The sequence below is a fragment of the Coffea arabica genome, chromosome 1e (assembly GCF_036785885.1).
Source record: "Coffea arabica cultivar ET-39 chromosome 1e, Coffea Arabica ET-39 HiFi, whole genome shotgun sequence".
Taxonomy (NCBI): domain Eukaryota; kingdom Viridiplantae; phylum Streptophyta; class Magnoliopsida; order Gentianales; family Rubiaceae; genus Coffea; species Coffea arabica.
Window position 1 is genome coordinate 56,614,696 of NC_092311.1, and position 24,086 is coordinate 56,638,781.

Below are 24,086 nucleotides of genomic sequence, written 5' to 3' on the forward strand. Positions count from 1 at the left end.
AGTTCCATTGAGCGCCTTGCAGTGTAGGCAAGAATAGGAATAGAGTAGATTAACTGTGGCTGTCTGATAAAAGAATAATAAAAAAAAAGTATACCTGCCCTGTCCATTCAAGGGGACTTTTCTATTTTAACTAATTTTATGTTAGACATGAGTCAAACAGTAGTAGTGATGGACAATTATTTTGGGATACGTGCGTTCGTTGAGTTAGTCCCGGTCCTGATTTGTAGAAGAAATCTATTTGATGTTTCTGCCTGTATTTATTTAGTATCCATAAAATCCCCAAATGCACGAACACCAGTTTTAGTTTCATTTTGTTGTTGCTGGATAGAATGGCGCAAATTCAACTATTCATCTCCCTCCAAAAAACCAATTCCATGTCAAGTGTGTTTGTTTTACCTAAGTGTTACTGGAGGCTATGAAGAGATGGACCTAAAAGTTTTTGTCCTTGTCGCCCCGAGTAACTGTTCTGGGCGCTTTGTGTTATGGCTGATAGGCCTAAGAATGATGAGAATTTTTTGTTCGTGTTCTTACTTTAGACAAGACGGCAAGAGAATATAGGAAGCCTCTCTTAGTGAACGGGCTTCATCAGCAATTTAGTCATCAAACTTTTTATTTGGAAAAAAAGTTTTGGCTGGGATAGTTTTTTCTTTTTAACAAAAAAAAATCTTTAGTTACATCATAAACATGCTTTTCATTAATTTTTTTTTTCAATTAAGTTTTTTATCTCACATGTGTCATATGACAAAATTTTTGGATCTAATTCTTATCTAAAAAATTATAAAATTAGTACTTCACATATTGGTTTTATACCTTTTACATCTATCACATATGAAAGGACGATTTTTCATCATCGCATAGTGGTTTTATATATTTTATTTATTATCTTTTACATGTGAAATGATGATTAATCGTTCCTCACACATTGATTTTATACATTTTATGTCTTTCACACTCGCATATTAATGTGATTTTTTGTTACTCGCAAATGAAAAACTCTTTAACATTTTGTATAACCGATGGTGTGGTTTTGGTGGTGGACAAAGAAGGGATTAAATCAATTTGTTTGGTGAATGTTATGTAATTATCCACACTATGATGTTCATATCCATTTTTGCTCTTTATTGATCGGTCAAATGTGAGGGACTAAATTATTGCAACGTAAAAATTTGAAACTTATAACGGCACAAAATAAACTTCTAAGAACCAAATCTGTCAAGGAAGAATTGGATTGAATGGTAAAGAAGAGGAATTGCAAGTAGAAGATTCGAATTGAATACCTATCACTTATAAATAAATAAATAGTAAGAACCAAAGTTGAGAACTCTTTTAGTCATTTGCCCTTGTCACCAATGATCACCATATTCAACTTGACCTTTTGACCGCGTTTGCTTGCTGCTAACAAAAAGTGTCGTTCAAAACATTTTACATCGTGCCAAATAGACCCTGAATACCCAACTTAATTTCCCACTGGCCCCATGGCTTAGTGGCCATCAAGGAAGGGCTTAAGTTCCTCCTTGGGCTGTACCTCACCAGCAGTGAAAAAAATTTAAGAGTTGTGTTATAACACTTTCTTTATTTAGTTGAGTCTGTATATCCACTAACCCCTATCACAGCCTCCATTGGCTCTCCTCCTCCTAGATTAGGATAGAGTAGACTATACAAATATATCGTTGCTGACCAAAAAAAAAAAAAATACCCAACTTAATTTGTGCTACATTCTTATCGTAAAATAAAGGGTTAATTACATTTACTTCCCTTGAGGTTTAGCCAAACTACCTAATAGTCCTTGTAGTTTGGATAAATAACATTTACCTCCCTTGGCAATAACTCTGTTAGCATCCTACTGTTAGCGATGGTCAAATGGCTAAATTATCCTCCATACAAATGTTTTAATAAAAAAATTTAAAAAAAGAAAAATGCAAAACAAAAAAACAAAACATAAATAAAATACAATCCTTGTGCAGCGGAGAAATTCAATAAAAATAAGAAATCAGAAAAATCATTAGATAAAGATAAATGAAGAAAGAAACAGTTGGACCTCATCCATAATCTCTATCCTCTCCGTTCTCAATTGCTATCTCTTTCTCTACTGCCGTTAATCTTCTTCCCCCCCCCCCCCAAAAAAACTACCATCTCCTTCCTTTCCTATCTCTTTCATGTACCACTGATTTGGATTTTTAAAACTTTCCTACTTCCACCTTCATCTGTATGCATCTTCTCCGTTTGAAAGCTCATTAGAAAAAATTATCTATTGGATTTGCGGCAAATTTGAGATCTGATGGCTAAAAAACTTATTCATGCTCATACTCCAGGTTGTATTGTCTATGATATTTGTGGTTGACTTCCTCTATTTATTTTAATAGTTGGGTAGATCTAAAATTGGAGTATGTTCTTGAGTGTATTTATCGGATTGATGACCTTTAGACGGAAAGTTCATAGGACTGTGGTAGCCTTTGTTTTACCATTCTTTAGTTTATCTTGTGGTTTGAAAAGCTTTCTTTTGTCTTAGAAAACAAAAGGATGAATAATATAGAAACAAATTAGAAAGAAAGAAAGGAAACCGAGTTACATGCTAGAAGACTAGTTCTTGGGTGTCATTTCATCGGTTTTGGTAGTGATTGGCGGTGTTTCCGATGGCGCCGTCCCATTGCCGCAGGTTATTTCTATGGCATTAAAGTTTTGGTTTTTTTTTTTTTTTTGACAAATAAAATGAAGATGAGGAAGACAAAATTAAAAAGAAAGACAAGAAAGAGGGATTTGTAACTTTAAAGGATGGGTAATTTGGGACATTCACTTAATATGTTTTGCTGGGATAATCTAAATAAGCAGTCAAACGTCTGTTAACTAACGGGAGGGGGGTGTTTGTTATAGAATTTTGAGTTTAAAGGCTCATTTTGTTATTTGTTCAAATCATGAGGAGTAATTTGTAGTTTGGCCAAACCTCAAGGGAGGTAGATGTAATTAACCCTAAATAAAATGACTAAAATTCAAATTAGGCACGACACACATTTACAACGAAAAAAAAGTCTACGGTATGTCTCTTTCGGTTTTGACTTTTGAGATCCTGTCAGTGTGATGTGTGATTGGTTCAACCATTTGTTCTGTCTATCGGCTATTTAATTGGAGTATCTGAAGTTAACTGGTACAGTGTGAATGATTAAAGGGGTGAAATAGTCCTCCTTCACGGTTCAACGTGCTGCTTGAGTCGACGATCCCTTTCCCATAAATAAGCAAGCATTCCTCTTACGTCCCTCCATCTGTCCGTTGGTGTGGGGGCCTCAAGTTGGAATCGATCAAATACGGTCAAAGTTTACGGTTTAAGCTGAGCAAAGAGGAGCACAAAGTAGTAGTGCTACACTGGTAGCGAGTGGCAGTATTAGATTGCAGCCGGCTGGGACAGGGAGGATCTGGTGCGTGAAAAAGTAGACTCTGCTAGACTAGTAGACGATGTCGAAACTGAGGAGTTTGAGCATGGCGATGTATGTGGATGTGGTGTTTTTGGCGCTAACGATGTCGCAAATTATGGCGAGAATGGTATTGGTGGGCGTGGAAAATTATACAAGAGCAGACTTCCCGGCCGACTTTGCTTTCGGCGCGGCCACTTCCGCATACCAAGTTAGTTCTGTTTCGATCTTTGCGTCTTCCTTGCTTCCTGAGCCTTTTTCGTTTCACTGACGACTGCTGCTTTCCTTTTTCTTTAAAGACGTCGGGTACTACTGTACTAGTACTACCTTGCCCAGACACACATACACATACATACAGACATACATACATATATATATATAAATCGCGAGGAAAATTTGATGAACATAATTATCAATTGATAGGTAGAAGGTGCCGCTTTCGAAGATGGGAAGATGCCCAGTATTTGGGATACCTTTGTTCGTGCCCATTCTGGTTCGTCTTTGTGTCTTAATTTCTTATTTTGTTCTATTATGGTCCGGTCCTGCTCTTGTATCACCATTGCTTCTCAATTGAGTCTTGGCATGCTGTATCACTTTCAAAGCCCTTACATCTACCACTCAAAATAGATTGCAGTAGACGACTCAAAATATGATCAAATTGACAGTGGAATAGTGTATTATTACTCAGCTTTTTTTGAATAGCTTTACTCCATTTTATGATTTTGACGGAAGGATTGTGGTTTTAGTCATTCGCTCTCGTTTTGTTTTCCTTTTCTTTTGCATTTATCTCTTAATCTACAAAGGATGTTCTCAAAATCTGCTCCCATTTTCAGATTTTTATGGTGGAGCTACTGGAGACATAGCATGTGATCAGTATCACAAGTACAAGGTAGACGTTTGCTTCCCGTCTCATCACTCATGTGACCACAAACACACCTCATGCTTCCTTCATTGTGTGATTTAGGAAAGGATTACGTATATTTAGACCTGTCAGTTAATTCTTTCCATCAATAAGTTGATAATTCTATGTAATTGATCTTTCTAGTAGTAAAAATAAAGGAAGCTTTGCATTGTAATTGATTCTTATTTTTTGTCTATTTTCACTATCTACACCTACTCCTAGTCGTACTCTAGCCTATAGGTCCTATCAAAACTTATGGGAACTGAACCACCATCGGACCATACGATAGCACTAAGCACCCATATAGATTTAAGAGAAACCACATTAAGTGCCAACTTTGATAAGAGACAAGGTTTAAACCCTTGACCTCTCACCCCACAAGACGTGGTGGCCAACTACTCTGGGGGTGGTTGGTTGCTCATCAGTCATAAGGTACTTTAACTTGTAATGTTGTCGTCCTGATGCAAGCAAGCTGAACTCAATTGTAATGTTGGTTGCTTGACCAACTGACTTGCAGTGAAGTTGCATAAATCAGACACCATCATTAGGAAAACATTAATTCAACTACACTTCATTGAAACTATAGTGACAAGCCCTTTGGCAGATGAATTTATCTTTGCCTCAAACTAGATAATACATAGCTGGTGGAAACTATGAGGGTCATCTATCAAGGGCTTCTAGATACACTAACTAAGCCTCTCCACTGAGTGATAAAAATAGAAAGAATATAGGACTCTATATATGTACTCACCTTTATGATATTGCTGGTGAGCTGAACTTGTATTCCATCTTCAATAGTATCTTAGGCAGATGAAAGAATGTTGTCTCAAATCCAAAGGTGTCAATCACAAGCAACCCGTTTGTATTGGCTCGCCCAAACCCACCGATTAATAAGTGGACTTGGGTATGCAATACACTTTGGACGGGCTTAAATGGATGACTCAATTGGACCCATTTAATTGGTCGGTAGTGAGTTGATTCAACTCACCAATTTATACCCATTTAAAAATAATTACACATTCAAATTATGAAGGGGATATATTTTAATTTCTTACTAATCTAATCACAATAAAATATCGTTATTTCTTGTCAAATAACATGGAAAAAAATAAAAAATAAATTTCAAGTGGTTATAAAGAGATAATTAGGTATACCCATATCCATTTATTAAACGGGACTAAAAGGGTTGACTTATTTTGACTCATTTATTAAATGGGTGTAAATGAATTGACCCAATTATAACTCGCTCAAACCCGCTTGAGTTACTCATTTTCATTCGCATACTCATATCCTCATCAATTGGAGATCTAAAACTGTATTCCCTCTTTGGGAGATAAAACATAGGTAGATAGTGATACCAGATTTTCTACAGCCTGCTATTTTATCTTTTTTCTAACTAGAATAAGATTTTTGGATAGCAACTAATAAATTCAAGCATTATCTTGTTAAGGTTAGGGACATTGTTTACTTTGGGAAATCTATCTGTTTCAGGAAGATGTCCAGTGCATGGTTGACACAAGTTTGGAGGCCTACAGATTCTCTATTTCGTGGTCGAGACTTATTCCTAGTGCGTTCACTTTCATTAGGCTACTAACACTCTTGCATTCTATTTCTTGCTTCTCATATTCAGTATTTGTCTCTTTTAGATGGAAGAGGCCCTGTTAACCCCAAGGGATTAGAATATTACAACAATCTCATAGATGAACTCATCATACATGGTAACGTATTCTTTTTTTAATTGATTACTTGATAGGCAATCTGCCTTTGTGGGAAATCTTGCATGAAGACATGATATTGAGGCAACTCATAATGTTATTGCAGTCTATCGTACTTTCATGTCATTGTAATGTGTTTATGTTAAATATCTCTGCTTCTAAAATGCAGGAATTCAGCCGCATGTCACTATGTACCACATGGATACTCCTCAAGCTCTTGAAGATGGATATGGGGGATGGCTTAGTCGGACTATGGTGTAAGCAAGTGATATTTGTTGTTGTTGTAAGCAAGTGATAGAGACTTTTTTATAGTGTTTGGATTGTTAATGATCTCAGATTTCAAGTGATTAAACCTAAGCAATTACTCGTTTTATGATTGCAGAAGAGACTTTACAGTGTATGCCGATGTGTGCTTCAAGGAATTTGGTGACAGGGTTCGGCATTGGACTACAGTAAATGAGGCCAATGCATTTGCAATTGGTGGTTATGATAACGCACTCATTCCCCCTGGGCGCTGCTCTCTGCCATTTGGATTGGCTTGTACCAAGGGTAACTCCTCAACTGAGCCGTACATTGCTGCTCATAACATGTTGCTGGCACATTCATCTGCTGTGAAACTGTACAACAGAAAATATAAGGTATCAGTATGATTACATATCTATAATTTTTTCACATGACTTGGTTTTCTCTGTGTTGATAGTTTTACTATAGTGATAGGAACTTAATTCTTATCATACTGGTTTTAGGAGAATTTACAGATGAATTATATTCCATCTCTACATATACAGCGGTGACACGCTGATTGATTTGTAGTCATTGATGGAAGAATGATTCTAAATTGGTGGTGTTAATTTCTCATACTCAACATGACAATGCCACGAGCATCGACTCAAATAACGAAAAAGATATGTCCTTGTGCAGGGGAGTCAACATGGCTTTGTAGGACTGAACATCTATGCTCCGTGGTTCTTTCCATATACTAAGGCTGCAGAAGATATCAAAGCAGCTCAAAGAGCCATTGATTTTTACATCGGTTGGTCAGTTATGATTGCTTGGCAGAGAGCCCTTATTACATATTTCTTCATCTCTAGGAAGTTCAAGGCTGTTTTTCGCTACTTTGCTGCTTAAAATGGTGGTCATTACAATTCCCTTTGCAGGTTTCTCCATCCATTGGTGTTTGGAGACTATCCTGACATAATGAAGAAGAATGCTGGAACAAGGATTCCAGCCCTCACTCGACATGATTTTGAGTTAGTTAAGGGCTCTTTTGATTTTATAGGGCTAAATCATTATGCAACATTCTACATCAAGGACGACCCTAGTAGCCATAAAATGGAGATCAGGGATGTCAACACTGATATTGCCGCAACCATCATGTGTACGCATCTTGCGTTTGCTGTGAGCTTGACTTTTGACTCATTGAATCTGACTTTGCCAAGTGGCTCAACTACTCCCATCCTTCCGCCACACCCTTGTTCTGTCCTCTGTTTATCTTATTCTATTCTTGGATGATTTAGTCTTAGTGTTCTCTTTTTAAAAATCTATGTCTTTGCTCTATTGACTTTTTATGATGCTACAGATATTTATGATTGAATACAACTAATTGCTATCATCTATTTTTTGGGTATTGTAGATGAGCGGGGTGATTCATCACTAGATCAGGTTGGGCTTAATAATTAGTTTCATATCTTTTTTTATTATTCCACTCTTGTTTGTTAACCATCTTTTTTGCCACAGGATAATGAGACATCATCTGGTCTTTATGAGGTTCTGGAATACCTCAAGAGAGTTTATGCAAACCCACCTACTTACGTCCATGAAAATGGTTCTCTCTCTCTCTCTCTCTCTCTCTCTCTGTACATGGATATAAAGACATCTGTTGCTCTGCAGCCCATTTGTCCTGTTAGTTTGCTGCGTGTATGATTAATCTCTACAAAGAGCTTGTTCTGATTCCTTCAAGTGCTTGCCTCAGATAAGAGTTATTTGGTGAATTGTTATTGGACCAAAGAACAAAAAAAAGGATGATTGCTTAACCAAGATATGTGCAAGCCTATTTATGCCTATTGCTTTAGAATTTCTTTTTACCCAGTGGATTTGTTCGACATATGGAAATATCCATGCAGCATGTTTACTCTGTAAATTTCAGTACCTAAAAGTATGTACACTCAAATGTTTTTTTGGTAGATGTTTACACCTACCTAGCTAATGTCTCTTTCTCTTTACTTCTTTGCTCTGATATTAGAAAATCAGATGTTGGAAAATCATGGAAGTAAACTAAACTATTCTATTTGTTTATTTCCTAATTAGTTTAGTTTCTTGTTTTGGTGTTCTGTTTGTTTAGTTTTCATATTAGTTTATGAAATCTCAAATCAGTTCCAAGTAAGTCTCTATTTGGAATTGTTTTTGTTTATTAAGTTATACAATCTATAGATACTATTAGTTTAGTACATTGTTACTTGAAAAGTTGAGTTGACTCAAGTCGTGAGATAGAGAGAAAGCTTCTAAGTTGAGAGTTGTGAGTTGTCATAAGCAAAAAAAAAGTATGATTTGATATTGTTATTGTTGAGTTTTGAATTAATAAATTTAGTAAATATTTAATGTGTTTTTATTTTCCTCCTCTTTCCACATATTTATCTGTGTTGAAATAGCTTCTGCTGTGCGGTGTATTTTTTATTTTATTTTTGGATGCCAACAGGAAAATTATGAGAATTTCTTTTCATGACTCCTTTTGCAAGGTCAACGGACGGTTCGCAATGGAACACTTAATGACACGGCAAGGGTGGAATACATGCACGCATATATCGGCACTTTGCTTCGTGCTTTAAGGTAAGCACTGCAATGTTAAGTTAAGGGGCAGTGCTACTTGATCTTGATCTGTTTAGTGTTATCCCTATGAATAAATCCTCCCACTCAATTTCGAAACTTTAATATCGTGCAAAATGCTTCCAAGCTATTGTCCAAAAGAAATTTTATCAAAGTTGTGCACATTCTGTTAAGGAGCTTAATTCAAGTCACTGCAAGTCTATCAAAGAATAACTTTTGGGCCTTTTTGAAGTTTCAATGATAGCCTTTTTCTGGTCTTTCATCTTCAAAATATTGGAAGGAATGGAGCAAACTCAAAAGGGTACTTCATGTGGTCCTTCTTAGACGGTTTTGAGGTGGTGGGTGGCTATCAGAAGGGTTTTGGAATGTACTTTGTGGATTTGAGTGACAAGCAATTGAAAAGATACCCAAAGCTCTCTGCGCACTGGTATTCCAATTTCCTCAGGGGAAGAAGCATCGGTCCCAATGAGGCAATCGAAGCTGAACATCAACATTTTGTTTCATCCACAGCCAAATCCTCTTGGTAGATAGTAGTATAATCTTCCTTCACTGACTCTCCTTGTTTAGTTATTCTTCTACAATGTAATTGCTCTGCACGGCTGTTCTAATGAACAGCATGTTCCTGTCCCGAGTTTATGCTCCTCTATTATTAATTTGAGCCCAAGACAAAGGCATGATTGTTCATAAGATGGCTCTGCGCAGCTGTCCTCCTAATCGCGACTTAATTGGTTTTGGAGCTATGCATTATGATGACGATATCAAGCGTACTAAGCATGCATGCTGGGAGTGTAGATTTTTTCTCCAGCTCAACTGATAAAGATTATACAATTGAGCATATTTATACTCGTTCTGCTGGGAATGGGATGCTACTAGGTTTTCCTGCTTCCTTTACCAATTTTTTTGGTCCGCTCCTCCGATCTCTATCCAGAAAAGGTTCAATTCAAACACGGTATTTCCCCTTTCTTGTAGTCCTTCCCGGCCAGAGGATTGTAAGTTGATTTAATGGCTGTTTGGGTCATAAGTTTTGACAAACGGAGCCCTTGGTTCTTCAAATGGTAACAGAAAATCCCTTTCATCTCCTTGTCTCAATTCTTCCGGCATGATTTCTGGCTCTGCAATCTGCGTAGTTGTCTCGAATCAATAACGTGTGTGTAGTAATTCGAAGCACCCGCGTAGGATCTAAGGGAAACAGTGCGTATGATGCCTTCTGTTAAGATTTAAACAAAACTGTAGCAAAGATGCACAAGCAAAATCATCGCATAACAAGGCACGTCTATGCGCGCAGATCATCTCAAACAAGAGTGCAGACCATTGAGAGTATAATTTGGAAACAATGATCAGGGAACGCAGAGGCTCCTGAAATTACAGTACAGTAGTGGTGTTTGGATTGCACATTATTCATATGGTAAGAACTAAGATGTACTACTCGGTATTTAGATGAAGCAGCCTTAGTGTTTGATTTTCGGCTTTTTCACAATCATCACGGTGCAGTGGGCGTGATGAACACAGTAATCACTCACGCTGCCCAAAACAGCCCTGCAGAAGATATAGCACGAAAATGTCATAACCGCATCTCTGCTGTAGCAGCAAGTTAAGAAAGAGTTATGGGGTGGAACCAATACCTCTTTATAGCTCCGTAACCATGACTGCCAAGGACCAAGATAGAGGCATGGTGTTTCTCCACAGCTTCACAAAGAACGTTCCTGGCATCACCTTCGACAGCTTCCACAGCTACATCATTCACCTGCAAATGTCAAATAGTACAAATTTTCATCTCTCTCTCTTATCTCTATTTTGTTTTTCAAAATTGGCTTTGTTTCGAGACGATTTTGAACAGGCTACGCTGGACGCATTACTCTGGGCTACGGGATTGCGGTGTACCTTTTACCAGTGAATGACAACATACTATACCTTCTACTAGTAGGCGTAGCTTTTTAAGTGGGAATCTTCTTATTGGAAGATTGTATGGTAAAGAGGCGAAGAAGATAAATTGGGTTAAGATATCTGTGCCGTGAATCAGAGGACAAAAACTGAGCTACGAGTCCTAATAACAGCAAAAACAAAAAAAAAAAAAGGCTATAAAAGAATGAATTAGAAACAGAAAAAGAAATTAACGAATACCGATTTAGCAGAACAAATCTCCTTGGCACTCTCCAGAACTCTGGCCGCTATCTTCTTTAAATCCACATCCACGTACGGCAACACATCAGCAGCACCTGATCATTTTACATAATGATACTAATAAGAATCACAAATTATATATATACATATATATATATATATATATATATATATATATATATATAAGAGGTCCCTCGAAAGAATCAAGTACGGCCAAGAGGCAGACAAACTCCAAGTCCCTATGTAATCTTCTGGATTGTTCTTGTGAAAAGAAACGCTAGAAGTAAAAATTAAAGGTGGGTAGGTAGAGGTAGAGGTAGAGGTACCAGGGCCGGCGAGGCCGACGGCTGAAGAAGGAGTAGGCTTGGCATGGACGATGACGAGCCTGAATGGAGAGACTGCCGGTGAAGGAGTAAAGAAGTGATCCAATGTCCACTGCAAAGCATAGAAGCTGTGCTCACTGTCGTCGATTCCGACCACCATCACCGACTTCTCCCCCGTCGCCATGATCTGTACGTAATTTTCTTTGTTTTCTTCGTCTTCGTCTGAGCACAACAGTCAACTCCCGGACAGACAGAGCAGAGGTTTGCTAGGACCGGGTTCGTTGAAGAGTATTGCACACTTGGACTGACATGGGCCTAGTTTTAAGAGGTTACGATTAATAATTTTACTTGGTGGAATTGGAATTGGAACCGGAATCGGAATAATGCATGCGCACGCCATTCCAGAATGTTTTGGCTGGAAAGGCCACGAAGGTTCTCAAGCCTTCATTTCAAAGCCTTTAAATCAGATAGATTCTTCATTGCTCAAAAGTCCATAGTTGGGATGCCGCCGCACCTAGTGTACTTTGTCAGATTTGTCTGCCAAAGCCTTTGCCATAATATGATGGTTTTGAGGTGTTGGGTATCAAGGTATTGTTCGAGTCCATTTAAAAACCCAAAAAAAAATCAGATTTGTGTAGATGACTTATTTACGTTAGGCCTATCCAGTTAAAATAGGCCTGCCAGTGAGCTGAGAAGGAAGGGTGCATTTCCATGACAAAGAGGTTCGAACAACACACCCTTGCTGATGCTAAAGAGATACCCACCGGACCATATACTGGCCCAGTTTGACTTGTTTTGTCTCCTTCTAAAAGGCCCACCAATCAATTTCAAGCGTATCAAAATCTATTACTACATGTATAGAATTTTGTCTTCGACCTCCAGATTCAATAATAGGAGGATCACTAGTCAAATAGTAATCTATGTCCAAGGTTCTCTCTCTCTCTCCTCTTTTTTTTTTTTGGCTTTACCTCCCCCACCGCCTGCTGCCGCCCCCTCCTGATCTCCAAAGTCCAAACCAGGCAGGAGAGGAGCTCAACGCCTTGGTCACTGGCTCTCCGTGATTAATTAGGTTAAAAGGGAAAAAAAAAACGTTGAAAGAAAAAGTGGCATTGATTAAAGGGTTTTGTGGTGGTGGATGAATTCCGTGACCATTCGTTCACCTTCCATGCATGAATGCCGAATGAATAAACAAAAAGAGCTAATAAGAAGAAGGAATGGCTAGGAATATTGGAGGACATTAATCCCCACTATGACTATGGTGGGTTGATCATTGATGTGCAAAAGTGTAAACCAATCCCTCTCTCTCAAGGTCTAGTGGAGCAGCGCTTTGGCGTATTTTCTTTTCTGTAGCCACGATGAAGAAGTCGAATTCGTTTTCTCTATGAACTTTGACAATTAATTAAGCCTTCAGAGCAGAATTCCACCACCACCACCAAGCCACATGATGATGATTATACCTAGCAATTGGGTGGATTGCATGGATTTTGGTGGGTTGATGTTGGATTTTTATTTAAATAAATGGGTTACACCCAACCCGTTCAACTTTAGAGTGGATTAAATTTGAATTGGGTCATCTCAAACCCATGACCGAAATATGACCCAATATATTAATTAATAAATTTTGATACATAAACTCCCTCAAATACATTTTCACATACCAAAAAAAAAAAGTTTGCACATACATAAACACATTTTCACATAGATACGCATAATTTTGCACACTAAAACACTCATAGACACAAACACACACTCACTTCTTAAACTCTTTTAAAATACATTACTTTTACGCATACAAACACATTACAATACACACTAATATACTTTCACAAATACACACACGTACTAACTATTTAAACTACTTTGATGAACTCACTATTTTTTATACAAGTAAGGATTTTCAAACTGGGTATAGCTTTGGTCCAAACTAAGAAACCGAATCAACAATTTTGGTTCAAGTTGGATATAGCATGAAAAATGGCATATACCAGTATACAATTTTCTAAGTCTTGTTACTTGATTTAGCATTACCTAGTCCGGACATATTTCTAGGAAATCTGCCAAATGAAGCCCAGCGACCATGTAATGAATTTGGACCGTAACAGCTTTTTGGAGTTCTGTGAGTGTCCCAAATAGCTAATTTGGTAGATTTTTGACAACTTGGCCAGCGGATGTTTTGCTGGATCCAACAACGCTGGTCTTTTTTTTTCTTGATTTTAATTTGTTAATTTGTTTTTTTTATTTAAGTTGGGTAATAGGTCCCCAACATAAATATCCAAATCGCCCAAAATATATATGAATTTTTATTATCCAACCCAAAATTTATCCAATACCCAACTTACCCAATCCAACCTCTCAAATTAGTGGGTGGATTGGATGGGTTGTTGAATTTTGGGTATAATTGCCAGCTCTAAATTGATGATGATGATCAGGGCAATAAATTGCGTGATTGACATTTAATGCATGACTACTACTACTACTACATGTTAGTTGGTTAACTAATGCTCCCGTCTTTGATAAAAATAGTACTCCCTCCGTCCCACTTTGTTAGTCTTGTTTTCCTTTTTCGTCCGTCCCAAATTGTAGTTCACTTTTCCATTAAGAAATGTAGTAATCTTTCAAATTATCTAAAATACCCTTATTAAATATCTTGTTATTAATTCATTGTTATTAAATACTAACCCACTACATTGAATACATTGAGCTTTTTGAATACATTGACTACATTAATTAGCATAAGGGTATTTTAGGAAATTATTAATCTAAATTTATATTTCCAACCAAATTAATTACACTTTCTTAATCTGTGTGAAAAAAAAACCAAAACTAACAAAACGGGACGGAGGAAGTACAATTTACTGGAACGAAGCCACGTTTTGCATTCTATTTAAATTGTATAAACAATTATTAATGGCATGATCATGATGACAAAGATAATTAATTAGCTTTATCATCTCCGCCAAAACGCATTGGTTAAGTAATGCTCCCGTCTTTGATAAAATAGTACAATTTACCGGAACGAAGTCGCCGTTTTGCATTCTATTTAAATTGTATAAACAATTATTAATGGCATGATCATGATGACACCGCTAATTAATTAGGGTTATCATATCTGCCAAAACGCATGCATCATCGTACAAATAATAAGAATTTAAATAAGCATATCTATTGGTGCGATCATAGTTATTAAATTTGATCCAATCCGACGGTCGAATCGATGAACCGGGCATTCGACCGAGCTGGATTTTAAATTAGATCTTTTAAACAATCAAACCGTTGACTAGTCAACGGATTAGCAATCGACCGGATGAAACCGAAAACCCGGCCGATTTTGTCTAAGAACCGGATTTCGTATAAAAATTTTATTCCTTTGCTGGAGCTCGGACCTCTGGTCCTTGCAGGAAGGCTGCATGCCACCAAGCTACTTCATCATTTGTTGATTGAGTAGCTTACTTATAATATATAAACGTTTTGTCAACTTTATTTTTTTTATTTTTTTGGAATCTTTTAATAAAAATTTATGACCCCAAACTTTATAAGTTATAAAATGGGTTTCAAAAATGACATATTACATAATTCATTTTTAAGACAAATATTATTTTTAATAACTTTTTGCACTTAAAATTCATAAATAAGTTAGATAATTTCACTAAATATAGATAAAATTTTATACTTGAAGTTTGGTATATTACTAAATAACTTAATATTTTATTGATTCTTAAATGAATTAATTATTTTATAGCAAATTAAATTATATGAGCATTTGTTATGACATTATTTATTATAATTTATATCATATATCTTATATCAAAAATTATGAAATATAATATTTAAATAGAAGTAGTGACCCACCGGTTCAACCACTCACCCACTGGTTGAACTAGTAACCCATTGACCCTCCTCGTTCGCCGGGTTCCCTCCCGGGTTGGGTTTAATAACTATGGGTGCGATATCCAGTGGCGGAGCCAGAAAAAAGTTTTAGTGAAAGTAAAAATAATATTAAAATTTTTTATCTACTCTTTTTCTAGTTTTTTAAGCAAAAAAAATAAATAAATTCACCAACACGTACAAATGATACGTATATTTCAGAAAAACATAAAAAGACAAACTTAAAATTATTAATATAATAATAATTTTATTTCAAAAATAAACTAAACTATTTACAATTGCTCACGATGAGTTTTTATATTTTAATAACGGTTTATAATTTTCTCATTTTGAACTTCACAAAGTATATTTTTCTCAATATAAATAATAAAACTAAATTTTGTGATCCATTCTTTCACATCTTTTCTAAAAAAACTCTGGAGGTACATTTAAAATTATATCAAAATTATATAAGTATTATAAAAATTTAAAAGACAATGTGCCCCCACCTTAAATCCGCCCCTGGCGATATCATCACACACACAAGTGCGCGCGCGGGGGTTATTATTATTATTATTATTATTATTTGTTTTCTCTTAAATGCCTTGACAGAGAGGGGGTTAAGAATGCTGTGTCTCTCCCAAATGAGAAATGTGGATTTGAGCCGTTTAAGTTGAAGCCGGCTGACTGAATGTTGTAGACTAGTAGTATCTCATACGCGCTAGACTCGGAAGAAGTAGAAAATAGAAGCCGAGTAGTTTTAGCCAATCACAGCAGGTTAAGCTTAGTGAATGGCATTAAATTTGTTCTGCTTTCTAGCTGGTAAAATGACGCATAAAATAAAACGAGTAGTTTGTGAACTTTCGTGGGCAAGAATCACATAGTGGATTGTGTGTGTACTTATCTTTAACTTTAACCCTTTTCGACTTTTATTTCCCCGTGAGATTAGATTGGGGGCCAAGTGCAAGGAATTTCTTTTGGGTGCGACCCAACTCGGGAAGGAATTTGATTTTAAATGAGCAAACCATGAAGCTTCTGGCCTATGGCCACTGGTCATTTGGTCCGGTGATCATCACCATCTTTGGTAATGCTGGAGGTCAGGGGTTCAATCCCTGTCTTCCACAAATTTGTCACTTTACGTGACTGGTCTTCTGCTCTCACGGGATAACTCGAGCGATCTGCTCCCCCTCCTTAGAGTATGGCGACCTTCCTGATTTATCCAGAATTCGAGTCCCGTTGTTAATGTGCTCGGTGTGGAGTGGGGCCTTCTCTCTCGGATCGTAGGGAATTAGTCGGGTCCCGTAAGGATGGACCCGGACACCCTGTGTTGACAAAAAAAAAAAAAAAAAATGAAGCTTCTGGCCTATCTATGGCTTAATAAATTCGACTCTATGGTCTAAATAAAAATCATGGAAGGAACCTTTTGTGATCTTTCTCATTTTCCGTGTCTGCGGCAGAAATCGCATGGTTGGTTGAGTTGGGCTACTTTGAATGGATATGTTATACATGTCTGCGTGGCTAGCGATGTGCAATTTTGAATTGGTAAAAAACATAATATTTATCTCTTCATTTATTTCAAAATTTGTTAAAATTAATATTTTTTTTTGAAACAAACACAAAAGTTGTTCTAAAAGCAAAATGTTGAGTTTTATGCCGAAAGTGCTTTAATGGCCAATAACTCGACCTCTAGATTCGAACAATGACATATTAAAAAAGTACTTTTATCCTGAAAAAAAAATTCCTTTTTTAGCAAAAGCACCGTAGTCTCAATTTTGGAAATCTTTTGGGAAATTATTTTCAGTAGTTTAGCTTAAAATCAAAGACAAGAAAAAATCATGAAATTTGTTTGTTCGGCCAATTCAGCACTTAAAGTTAATACTATATTTAAATCTTAAGATGTTCATCTTCTTAATCAGGTAGCACTCCAACGTAGTAATCCGCGAGACGTGTGAAAAGGTTAGCGGTAAATTGACTTTTTCTGTTTCTTTTTTTCCCCTTTCTTAATTGGCCACTTTTGTAGTAAAGCTTTCCCTTATTTTCTCGGACGGACCGGGTTACGCTGGGTTAATTTGGCTTGTTTGGGCTTCAGGTGTCATTGAAAACCGGTAGTTTCGGGAACATAGAGAGAGAGGGAGAGAACAGAGAGGGCCGTCCAGTGGAGAGAGGAGACTCCTGGATTGGATAGTTGCAGTAGCAGCAGCCTAGTGTTGTTTTCAGAACCTAAACTGCTCAGAATTAGTACTTATTAGAAAGGGATTGAGTAGCAAATTTCTAACCAAAAGGTTAAGGGTTTTTAAGTCATCTGAACAGGACAAAGAAAACCTCGGTCCTATAAGAATTTTGAAATTGTACGCCGCTTTTTATCACCGTATTATTAGTATTAGGAGTTGGAAAAGCAAGGAGGTGAGGCGAGGTTGAAGATGAAGTTCTGCAAGAAGTACGAGGAATACATGCAAGGACAATGCCAGAGGAAGAAATTGCCTGGGGTTGGTTTCAAGAATCTCAAGAAAATCTTGAAAAGGTGTCGACGACACCTTCAATCCCGTGATAACGCTGCCCTTGTTCCTGATCATTTCGGAGATTCTACCCTCTGCGGTAGATCCTCCTCTTGCCCGGACTCTTGCCCAGGTGCTTAGAGCTTCTATTCATATCTAGTACTAATAGCTTCTGATTATTGGATTTCACACATTCGGTCGGTTACAAATGATATCGTATTTATTACTCGACACCGAGATAAGGTGTGATTGGGTTGCAGATTCCAACGTCCTGCGTTGAATTGGGATGAATTTTTGGGTGGTTCTATTTCTGAATTGGCTTTTCAACGTTCGTTTTCTCTTTGTTTTTGTTATCATTGGTTACCTTTCATCACCTCCTTATTAGGGTGAGTACTTGTCCAATACAAGAACTCTGGTACTACCTTTTCGTTTGTCTTGGTATTAGGAAAGACTTTACATATTGGTAGAGATAGGAGAATGATGCATTTAAAAGATCTACGAGTTTTCTTGATGCTGAAGGATCTGGATAAGAATTTTGAATTTCTTATTCTGATCAATTTCTACGTCCCAACTACCTAAAAATCGACCTCGATTGAACGATAGTTAAGACATTGTAACTGAAGAGATAGGATATTTGAATTGAGGGGGGTTGGGGGGAATCATTAATATGTTTACCATGTAGCAGGAAAACCCCCAGAAAAAAAAAGCACCATACATCTTGTTGTGGCAGGAAATGATGCTTTTATTCCTGTTTTCACTTTTGCATAGACAAATCAGTATAAGCATTGAACCCTTCAAGTATAAATTCTTCTCTTGATTAGGATTCATCTAAATGAGGGTATTTTGTGCTCTGCAGTGTGTGATGGCACGTTTTTCCCTTCACTTCTGAAGGAGATGTCTGAAGTTGTTGGCTTCTTCAACGAGAATGCCCAGAGGTTGCTTGAGCTCCATTTGGCATCGGGTTTCCGTAAGTGCTTTATTTGGTTTAAAGACAAAATACAAGGCAACCATATCGCACTGATTGAAGAAGGCAAGGAGTTGGTCACTTACGCACTGATTAATGCCATTGCCTTGCGTAAGATACTGAAGAAATATGATAAGGTTTACTTTTAATAGAGCATGAGTATGATATTCTCAAGTTAATGCACAAGAATTTTGGATTTACCAGTTGTTGATTTTTTGTACAGATACACTACTCCAAGCAAGGCCAAGTATTTAAGTCTCAAGCGCACAGTAGGAACCTTGAGATTCTCCAATCACCATGGCTATGTGAGCTGATGGCCTTTCACATAAATTCGCAAGAGACAAAGGGCAATACAAGGAATGCTCCTGCTTTGTTCAACGGCTGTTCCCTCATATTTAAAGATGAAAAGCCTTCTCTTTCTTGTGAGCTCTTTGATTCAGTCAAGCTTGAACTGGACTTGACTTGTTCGATATGCTTGGTTAGTTTCTTTATTATCTCATATAAGTGTGCCAGCTATTTCATTAACATGAGTAACTATCGTTATGCTTTTTCTTATTGATATTTGATTCTTGCTGATAATTCTTATGAAGAAACTCAACCTTAAGTCTTATCAATATTGTAAAATTCATCATATCAGATTAGCTACTCTTTTCATAATGTTGAGCTTTTTATTAGCTGCTCTTCTCCAACAGGATACAGTTTTTGATCCAGTGTCTTTGACTTGCGGTCATATATTCTGCTACATGTGTGCTTGCAAGGCAGGATCAGTGACCATAGTGGATGGATTGAAGGCAGCTAGTCCCAAGGAAAAGTGCCCCCTTTGCAGAGAGGTAAATACTTAGAAGTCTTCACTTTTAAGTTCTTCCTACCAATCTGTCCTGCTTTTCGTCATGTAGTCAACAGGCTGGAATCTATTGAAAATGTTTCACTAAACACTTTTTCATCTGTTCCATAGATTTAACATCAAGTGAACGAATTTGTGTCCTGCTCAATGGATTATTCAAGTCTACCAGAATGTCTTATATTTGCATATCCTTGTCTGGCCATCAGACTGGTTTTGTACATTCCAACTGAATGTCAAGAACTATCACACTTCTCACAATTTTAGGTCAAACAAACTTGTCGATGTTTATCTCCACATGAACTCATCAGGTCTGTTTATTCTTTCCCTTGGCGAATAATTTTTTGTTTGAGCAATCCATCTAGGGTTGAAATTTTTCGGACACCATGCTCCATGGAGCTAAAGAAGGAATTTTACAACATTCAACAAAACCTCCAAATTTATTACTCTGGACGGTTATCAGATCAATTGGTTGACCATCCAAAATTAAAATGGTTGTACTTCACCTTGCAATGTTGTGGGCACACGGCTGTGTTTAAAGATTGTAATAGTTGGATGAAAATGAACTATCATATAGTTCAACAAAAATAAGTGGTTTAGAACTGTATTAGCTCACTTGCTGTAGCACCTGTGGTTATTATTGCATATTCTCATACGCATGCATCAGCCTTGTTGCTGATTTTCCTCAAACTCTTTTTGGTCATATAAATTAAGGAAAGGAATGACAGTTAATTTCCAGCTTCTTCTGACATTTCAACAAAATTTATGTGGTATACCCTGTGGTGGTATGTAGACTGTGGTGAAAAGCCTAGGCAACTGTTCTGTTGTATCATATGATTCATTGATTACAATTTCCTTCTTATCCTGAATTATTGAATTATAATCGTGAGTTAAAAGACCAATAATGTACCTTGAATTGAGATTCATATTGCATGTTGCCATCCATTCTATAACTGTCGAGTTGCAATTGCAGGCAGGAGTTTATGAAGGTGCTGTGCATTTGGAGGAGCTAAACATTCTATTAAGCCAAAGGTGTGATCTTAAACTTATGCATGACGAGTGTTGTGAGTTGGCATTTATTCATTACTTTAGTTCGTACTAAAAAAAAAAAGCATACTTGAACAGTTGTCCGGAGTACTGGGCGGCGCGACTACAGTCTGAACGAGCCGAAAGAATTAGACAAGCCAAGGAGCACTGGGAATCACAGTGTCGAGCATTCATGGGTATATAACAAGAATCGCAGCGTTAATTGTCTTTGATTTGCTATGCATGTATAAGGGAATCTATGGGTTTCTCTGGGATTGGAAGTGTTGTCTTCTCCGACATTTCTGAGCGAAACCAAAATAACCTGTACATAAATAAGTTGGCTTTTGAACAAGTCTAACCTGAGGTCCAAAATAACCGGTGGCCGCGTTATCAGGTTAATTTTGGAGGCCTATTACTCGTTCTGTATCGTCCTTTTGTAATGACATGCTTTTGGCAAAGAAAAAAAAATAAAAAAAGTTGTGCCCGCCTGCAATTAGGTTCATTGGTATCGTACAAATAAAAAACCCCTCTTCATCTGAATCTCTAAAGCGAAATTCTGTCATCAAAGTCTCACCCAAAAAATGCAAAAGGAAAAAAAAAATTATTTACTTAGTACATGTATCTACTTAAAGCTAAAAAATGATTTTGAAGGTGGACACCTTTTGAATTCCATACGAGATCTTTGGAGAAATACCATGCAACTTCGGTGACCATCAAAAACTAAATTTAAGCTATTTTTCATAATCCTAGACACATGGTCCACAAACACCCCAAAACATACCAAAAAGGAGAAGCAAATGGAAAAGCAGGAGAAGGGATATCAAGAAGGGAGAGAAATTTTTTAGTAGATCAGTTGTTAAAAAGATTCATCATCTACTCAGTGAGCTAATCATTTATGTATTGCAAACATCCAACAGTAGGGGTGCTGGCGTTTTCAGTCAACAACAAATCAATGTGTATCCCGTGGCAGCAAAAGCTACTGGTGTTCTGTAGCAAACTTCATTTGTTCCCTTCTTACTTCTTAATTAAAGGATTTTTCCCTTGACAGGTGTGATATCTTCTGCACAACTTCTTTAGCGTTGCTACTGAATGCTGCATCTTGTTTAGTTTTGTATCCTTGAACATGCTCTGTAAAGCAAGAAATCTAATTAGCACAAAGAAACAAATAACAAAATTGATAGGTATCTGTAACATTTGCAATTCTCACCTCATAGTCCTCCCCATATTCATCTATAAGTCGCCCAATGTGATAGCGCTGCATGGTAGTTAGAGGTTGCAATGGTGCACTTTTCCCATCACTGCGCTTCTTCCCAAGTGCTGTCTTTAAATCTAGGAATTTTCCAACCTATCATGTCAGCAATACTTACATAGAGGTGAGGGGTACATTCTCAAATAAAAACTGCATAATTCAAGGCTTTACACAGTTGATGTCACAAGAAAGGGGAAGAAAGTATACTCTCTGTTTGGATGAACTGTTTTTTAGGGTATTTTTGAAAAGTTTTACTGTAGCAGAGTTTGTAGAGTATATTTTGGAATTTTTTAGAAAATATTTTGAAATATTTAAAAGTAGTAGAGTTTTTAAGATATATTTTGAGATATTTTTTAAACATAAAAAAAATTTAAACCACTTTTTAGAGTACCTTTTAGAGCACTTTTTAAAAATTTTTATAGTATTTGAAAAACTTTGAAAAACTGAAGGATCCAAACAGATGTGTTTTTGCATTTTTTTTTTTAAAAAAAAACCTATGTTCATGGCAATGAGCAGCTTTTTATGTTGAAAAAAAAAAGAGGAAAAACTCAACTTTGTTTTGCTAGGATATGAAAGTAAGGACCTAAACCTGAAGTTTAATCAACCATGAAGATACAAAAGTAACTATCCGTAGCTGTAAGGTAATGTTGCCAAAAGTACATGCTCACACTGTAACAAACAAAAGGGATAATATCAAAGCTAACAATCTACAGAGATTTTGACCCCAAAAAAGAAAATCTACAGAGAAGATCAGCGAATCAAGAGAAAAAGTATTCCCACCAACCCCCCCACCCCCAACCAAACCCAAAAAAAAAAAAAAAAATCCCCTGCTGCCCCACCAAAAGTTTCCTTCGCCCTCCAACCTGAGCAGCAAACTTAAAATGTAACCAGTTAAACACAGGTACATTTAATTAACGAATTAAATCTCAAGCATCTGTTTTTTCGCCACAAGAAGAAAATGAAAGAATGAAACCTATTAAAATGATCTGCCTGCAAAGTTCAAGCTACGACCAAATTAACAAAATTCTTTTTTTTTTTTGGGGGGAGGGGGGGTGCGCGGGGGCATCTTCCCATTTGCTGGAGTTTTAAACAATTCTAGAAGAAACTAATTAAACAATTAACCTGGCATTGGTATTTCTTTACAGAAGTATATAAGATCCAAAATCCTTTTCGAAATGCACCTCAATGTTCACATCTCATTATTGCAATTTAAACATGAGCTAAACTGTATGTTTAAGCAAAGGAGAAACAGGCCCAAAATCTATTTTAAAATAATAATTAAAAAAATGAAACCACCTTGAAAATGAAGGCAAAAATGCATTCAGTATTCAATCCAAAAATAAAGATTAAAATAAAACTGACCATCCTCTTCGAGGTCGCTCCCGGAATCGAAGGCGTTGGAGTCGTCGGATGGAGGCGGCGGTGGGACCTGAAGAGAATCGGTTTCTATGATGTGGGAGGTGCGAGAGCGTACGCTGAGCAGGTTGGGGTTAGAAACGACGCCGAATGACTTGTAATTGTGGATGACGCTAGCTGTGTCGTCCCACTTAGAAGACTGGGGATCCAACAGAGTTCGGAGCTTCGGGGGAAGATTGAAGGCCGGCTTGAATACGTGAGGGTGTTTCTTTGGCAACCCGACCCGCACCTTCGGCCTTGACCTCCTGTACTTCCTTCGTGACCTCCCCATCGTCCTCTATTCTCTCTCTCTCTCGGGATGCTTCGAAAACGGATGTCGGGGGTTTTAGTAGGGTTTTAGGGGTAAGAGGAGGGGAGACGGTCTAATTTAACTCGTCGTTCTCTTTTTTTTTTTAAACAGTCACGACTCAAATTTTCTGTTTGTTTGTACTTCGTTGTTTCCACCTGATTGTAATGAAATTTAAAAAAAAAAAAAAAAAAGTTTTGATTAGTTGTTGAAGTTGAGCAAGCAGAATAATTCATGAAAAAAAAATTTTAATTAATAGTTATTTTAAAAATATGAGGTAATTTCAGAAATCTCCCCTGAGATTTCTAACAATTTCATTGAGCTCCCCTCAAATTTGAAGAATTATACCTACCTCCCTTGATTTGATAGTTTTTGGAATAAAACCTTAAAATAATATTGACTTGGTCAAATTTTTAAATGAATACCTAAAAATACCCTTGTGTAATGAGTTTTAATTTATTTTTTTATACAATTATAAGAGTGTCTAATATAATTATAAGGAAAGGTGCCAAAATTTTCATGTCCATACTTACTGTTTAATAAACAACTATAATAATAATTTTATCATTATAATAGGATACTTTTGATGGTATTTTATTATGAATTTAGATTTATAAGATATAAAAGAAAATGTTGAAATAATTCATTTAGAGTTTAT

The 24,086-nt window shown here is 36.8% G+C and overlaps 4 protein-coding genes across 7 annotated transcripts; 2 read left to right on the plus strand and 2 right to left on the minus strand.

Moving 5' to 3' along the window:
* Positions 1-2,059: 2,059 nt before the first annotated feature.
* On the plus strand, positions 2,060-9,688 carry LOC113734917 (beta-glucosidase 11-like). Of its 3 annotated transcripts, none has more exons than XM_027261689.2 (13): positions 2,060-3,615; positions 3,828-3,897; positions 4,238-4,293; positions 5,797-5,872; positions 5,952-6,023; positions 6,190-6,277; positions 6,403-6,658; positions 6,942-7,057; positions 7,178-7,398; positions 7,654-7,682; positions 7,758-7,845; positions 8,756-8,846; positions 9,076-9,688. In XM_027261689.2, exons 1-13 carry the CDS (start codon positions 3,448-3,450, stop codon positions 9,368-9,370), a joined length of 1,626 nt encoding a protein of 541 aa, XP_027117490.1. In that variant the 5' UTR covers positions 2,060-3,447; the 3' UTR covers positions 9,371-9,688. The 3 variants fall into 3 exon arrangements, with proteins under 3 accessions (XP_027117490.1, XP_027117499.1, XP_027117507.1); XM_027261698.2 differs by having other exon boundaries at positions 2,063-3,615; positions 9,124-9,688; XM_027261706.2 differs by lacking the exon at positions 2,060-3,615 and having other exon boundaries at positions 3,822-3,897; positions 5,797-5,855.
* A 383-nt stretch (positions 9,689-10,071) lies between these two features.
* On the minus strand, positions 10,072-11,641 carry LOC113734910 (universal stress protein PHOS34-like). Its single transcript, XM_027261679.2, has 4 exons — positions 11,291-11,641; positions 10,965-11,059; positions 10,466-10,587; positions 10,072-10,379 (listed from the first exon to the last, which is right to left on the minus strand). Exons 1-4 carry the CDS (start codon positions 11,469-11,471, stop codon positions 10,292-10,294), a joined length of 486 nt encoding a protein of 161 aa, XP_027117480.1. The 5' UTR covers positions 11,472-11,641; the 3' UTR covers positions 10,072-10,291.
* A 5,459-nt stretch (positions 11,642-17,100) lies between these two features.
* LOC113734893 (probable E3 ubiquitin-protein ligase BAH1-like 1) lies at positions 17,101-20,979 on the plus strand. Of its 2 annotated transcripts, XR_003459455.2 has the most exons (7): positions 17,101-17,779; positions 18,503-18,747; positions 18,834-19,088; positions 19,303-19,440; positions 19,566-19,762; positions 20,425-20,483; positions 20,577-20,752. XR_003459455.2 is itself a non-coding variant. In XM_027261656.2 (6 exons), the coding sequence occupies exons 1-6, from the start codon at positions 17,572-17,574 to the stop codon at positions 20,680-20,682; spliced, it is 1,011 nt and encodes a 336-aa protein (XP_027117457.1). In that variant the 5' UTR covers positions 17,114-17,571; the 3' UTR covers positions 20,683-20,979. The 2 variants fall into 2 exon arrangements, 1 of the variants encoding a protein (XP_027117457.1); XM_027261656.2 differs by lacking the exon at positions 19,566-19,762 and having other exon boundaries at positions 17,114-17,779; positions 20,577-20,979.
* A 318-nt stretch (positions 20,980-21,297) lies between these two features.
* LOC113734899 (uncharacterized) lies at positions 21,298-23,555 on the minus strand. Its single transcript, XM_027261672.2, has 3 exons — positions 23,089-23,555; positions 21,685-21,806; positions 21,298-21,605 (listed from the first exon to the last, which is right to left on the minus strand). The coding sequence occupies exons 1-3, from the start codon at positions 23,411-23,413 to the stop codon at positions 21,492-21,494; spliced, it is 561 nt and encodes a 186-aa protein (XP_027117473.2). The 5' UTR covers positions 23,414-23,555; the 3' UTR covers positions 21,298-21,491.
* Between the last annotated feature and the right edge of the window lie 531 nt (positions 23,556-24,086).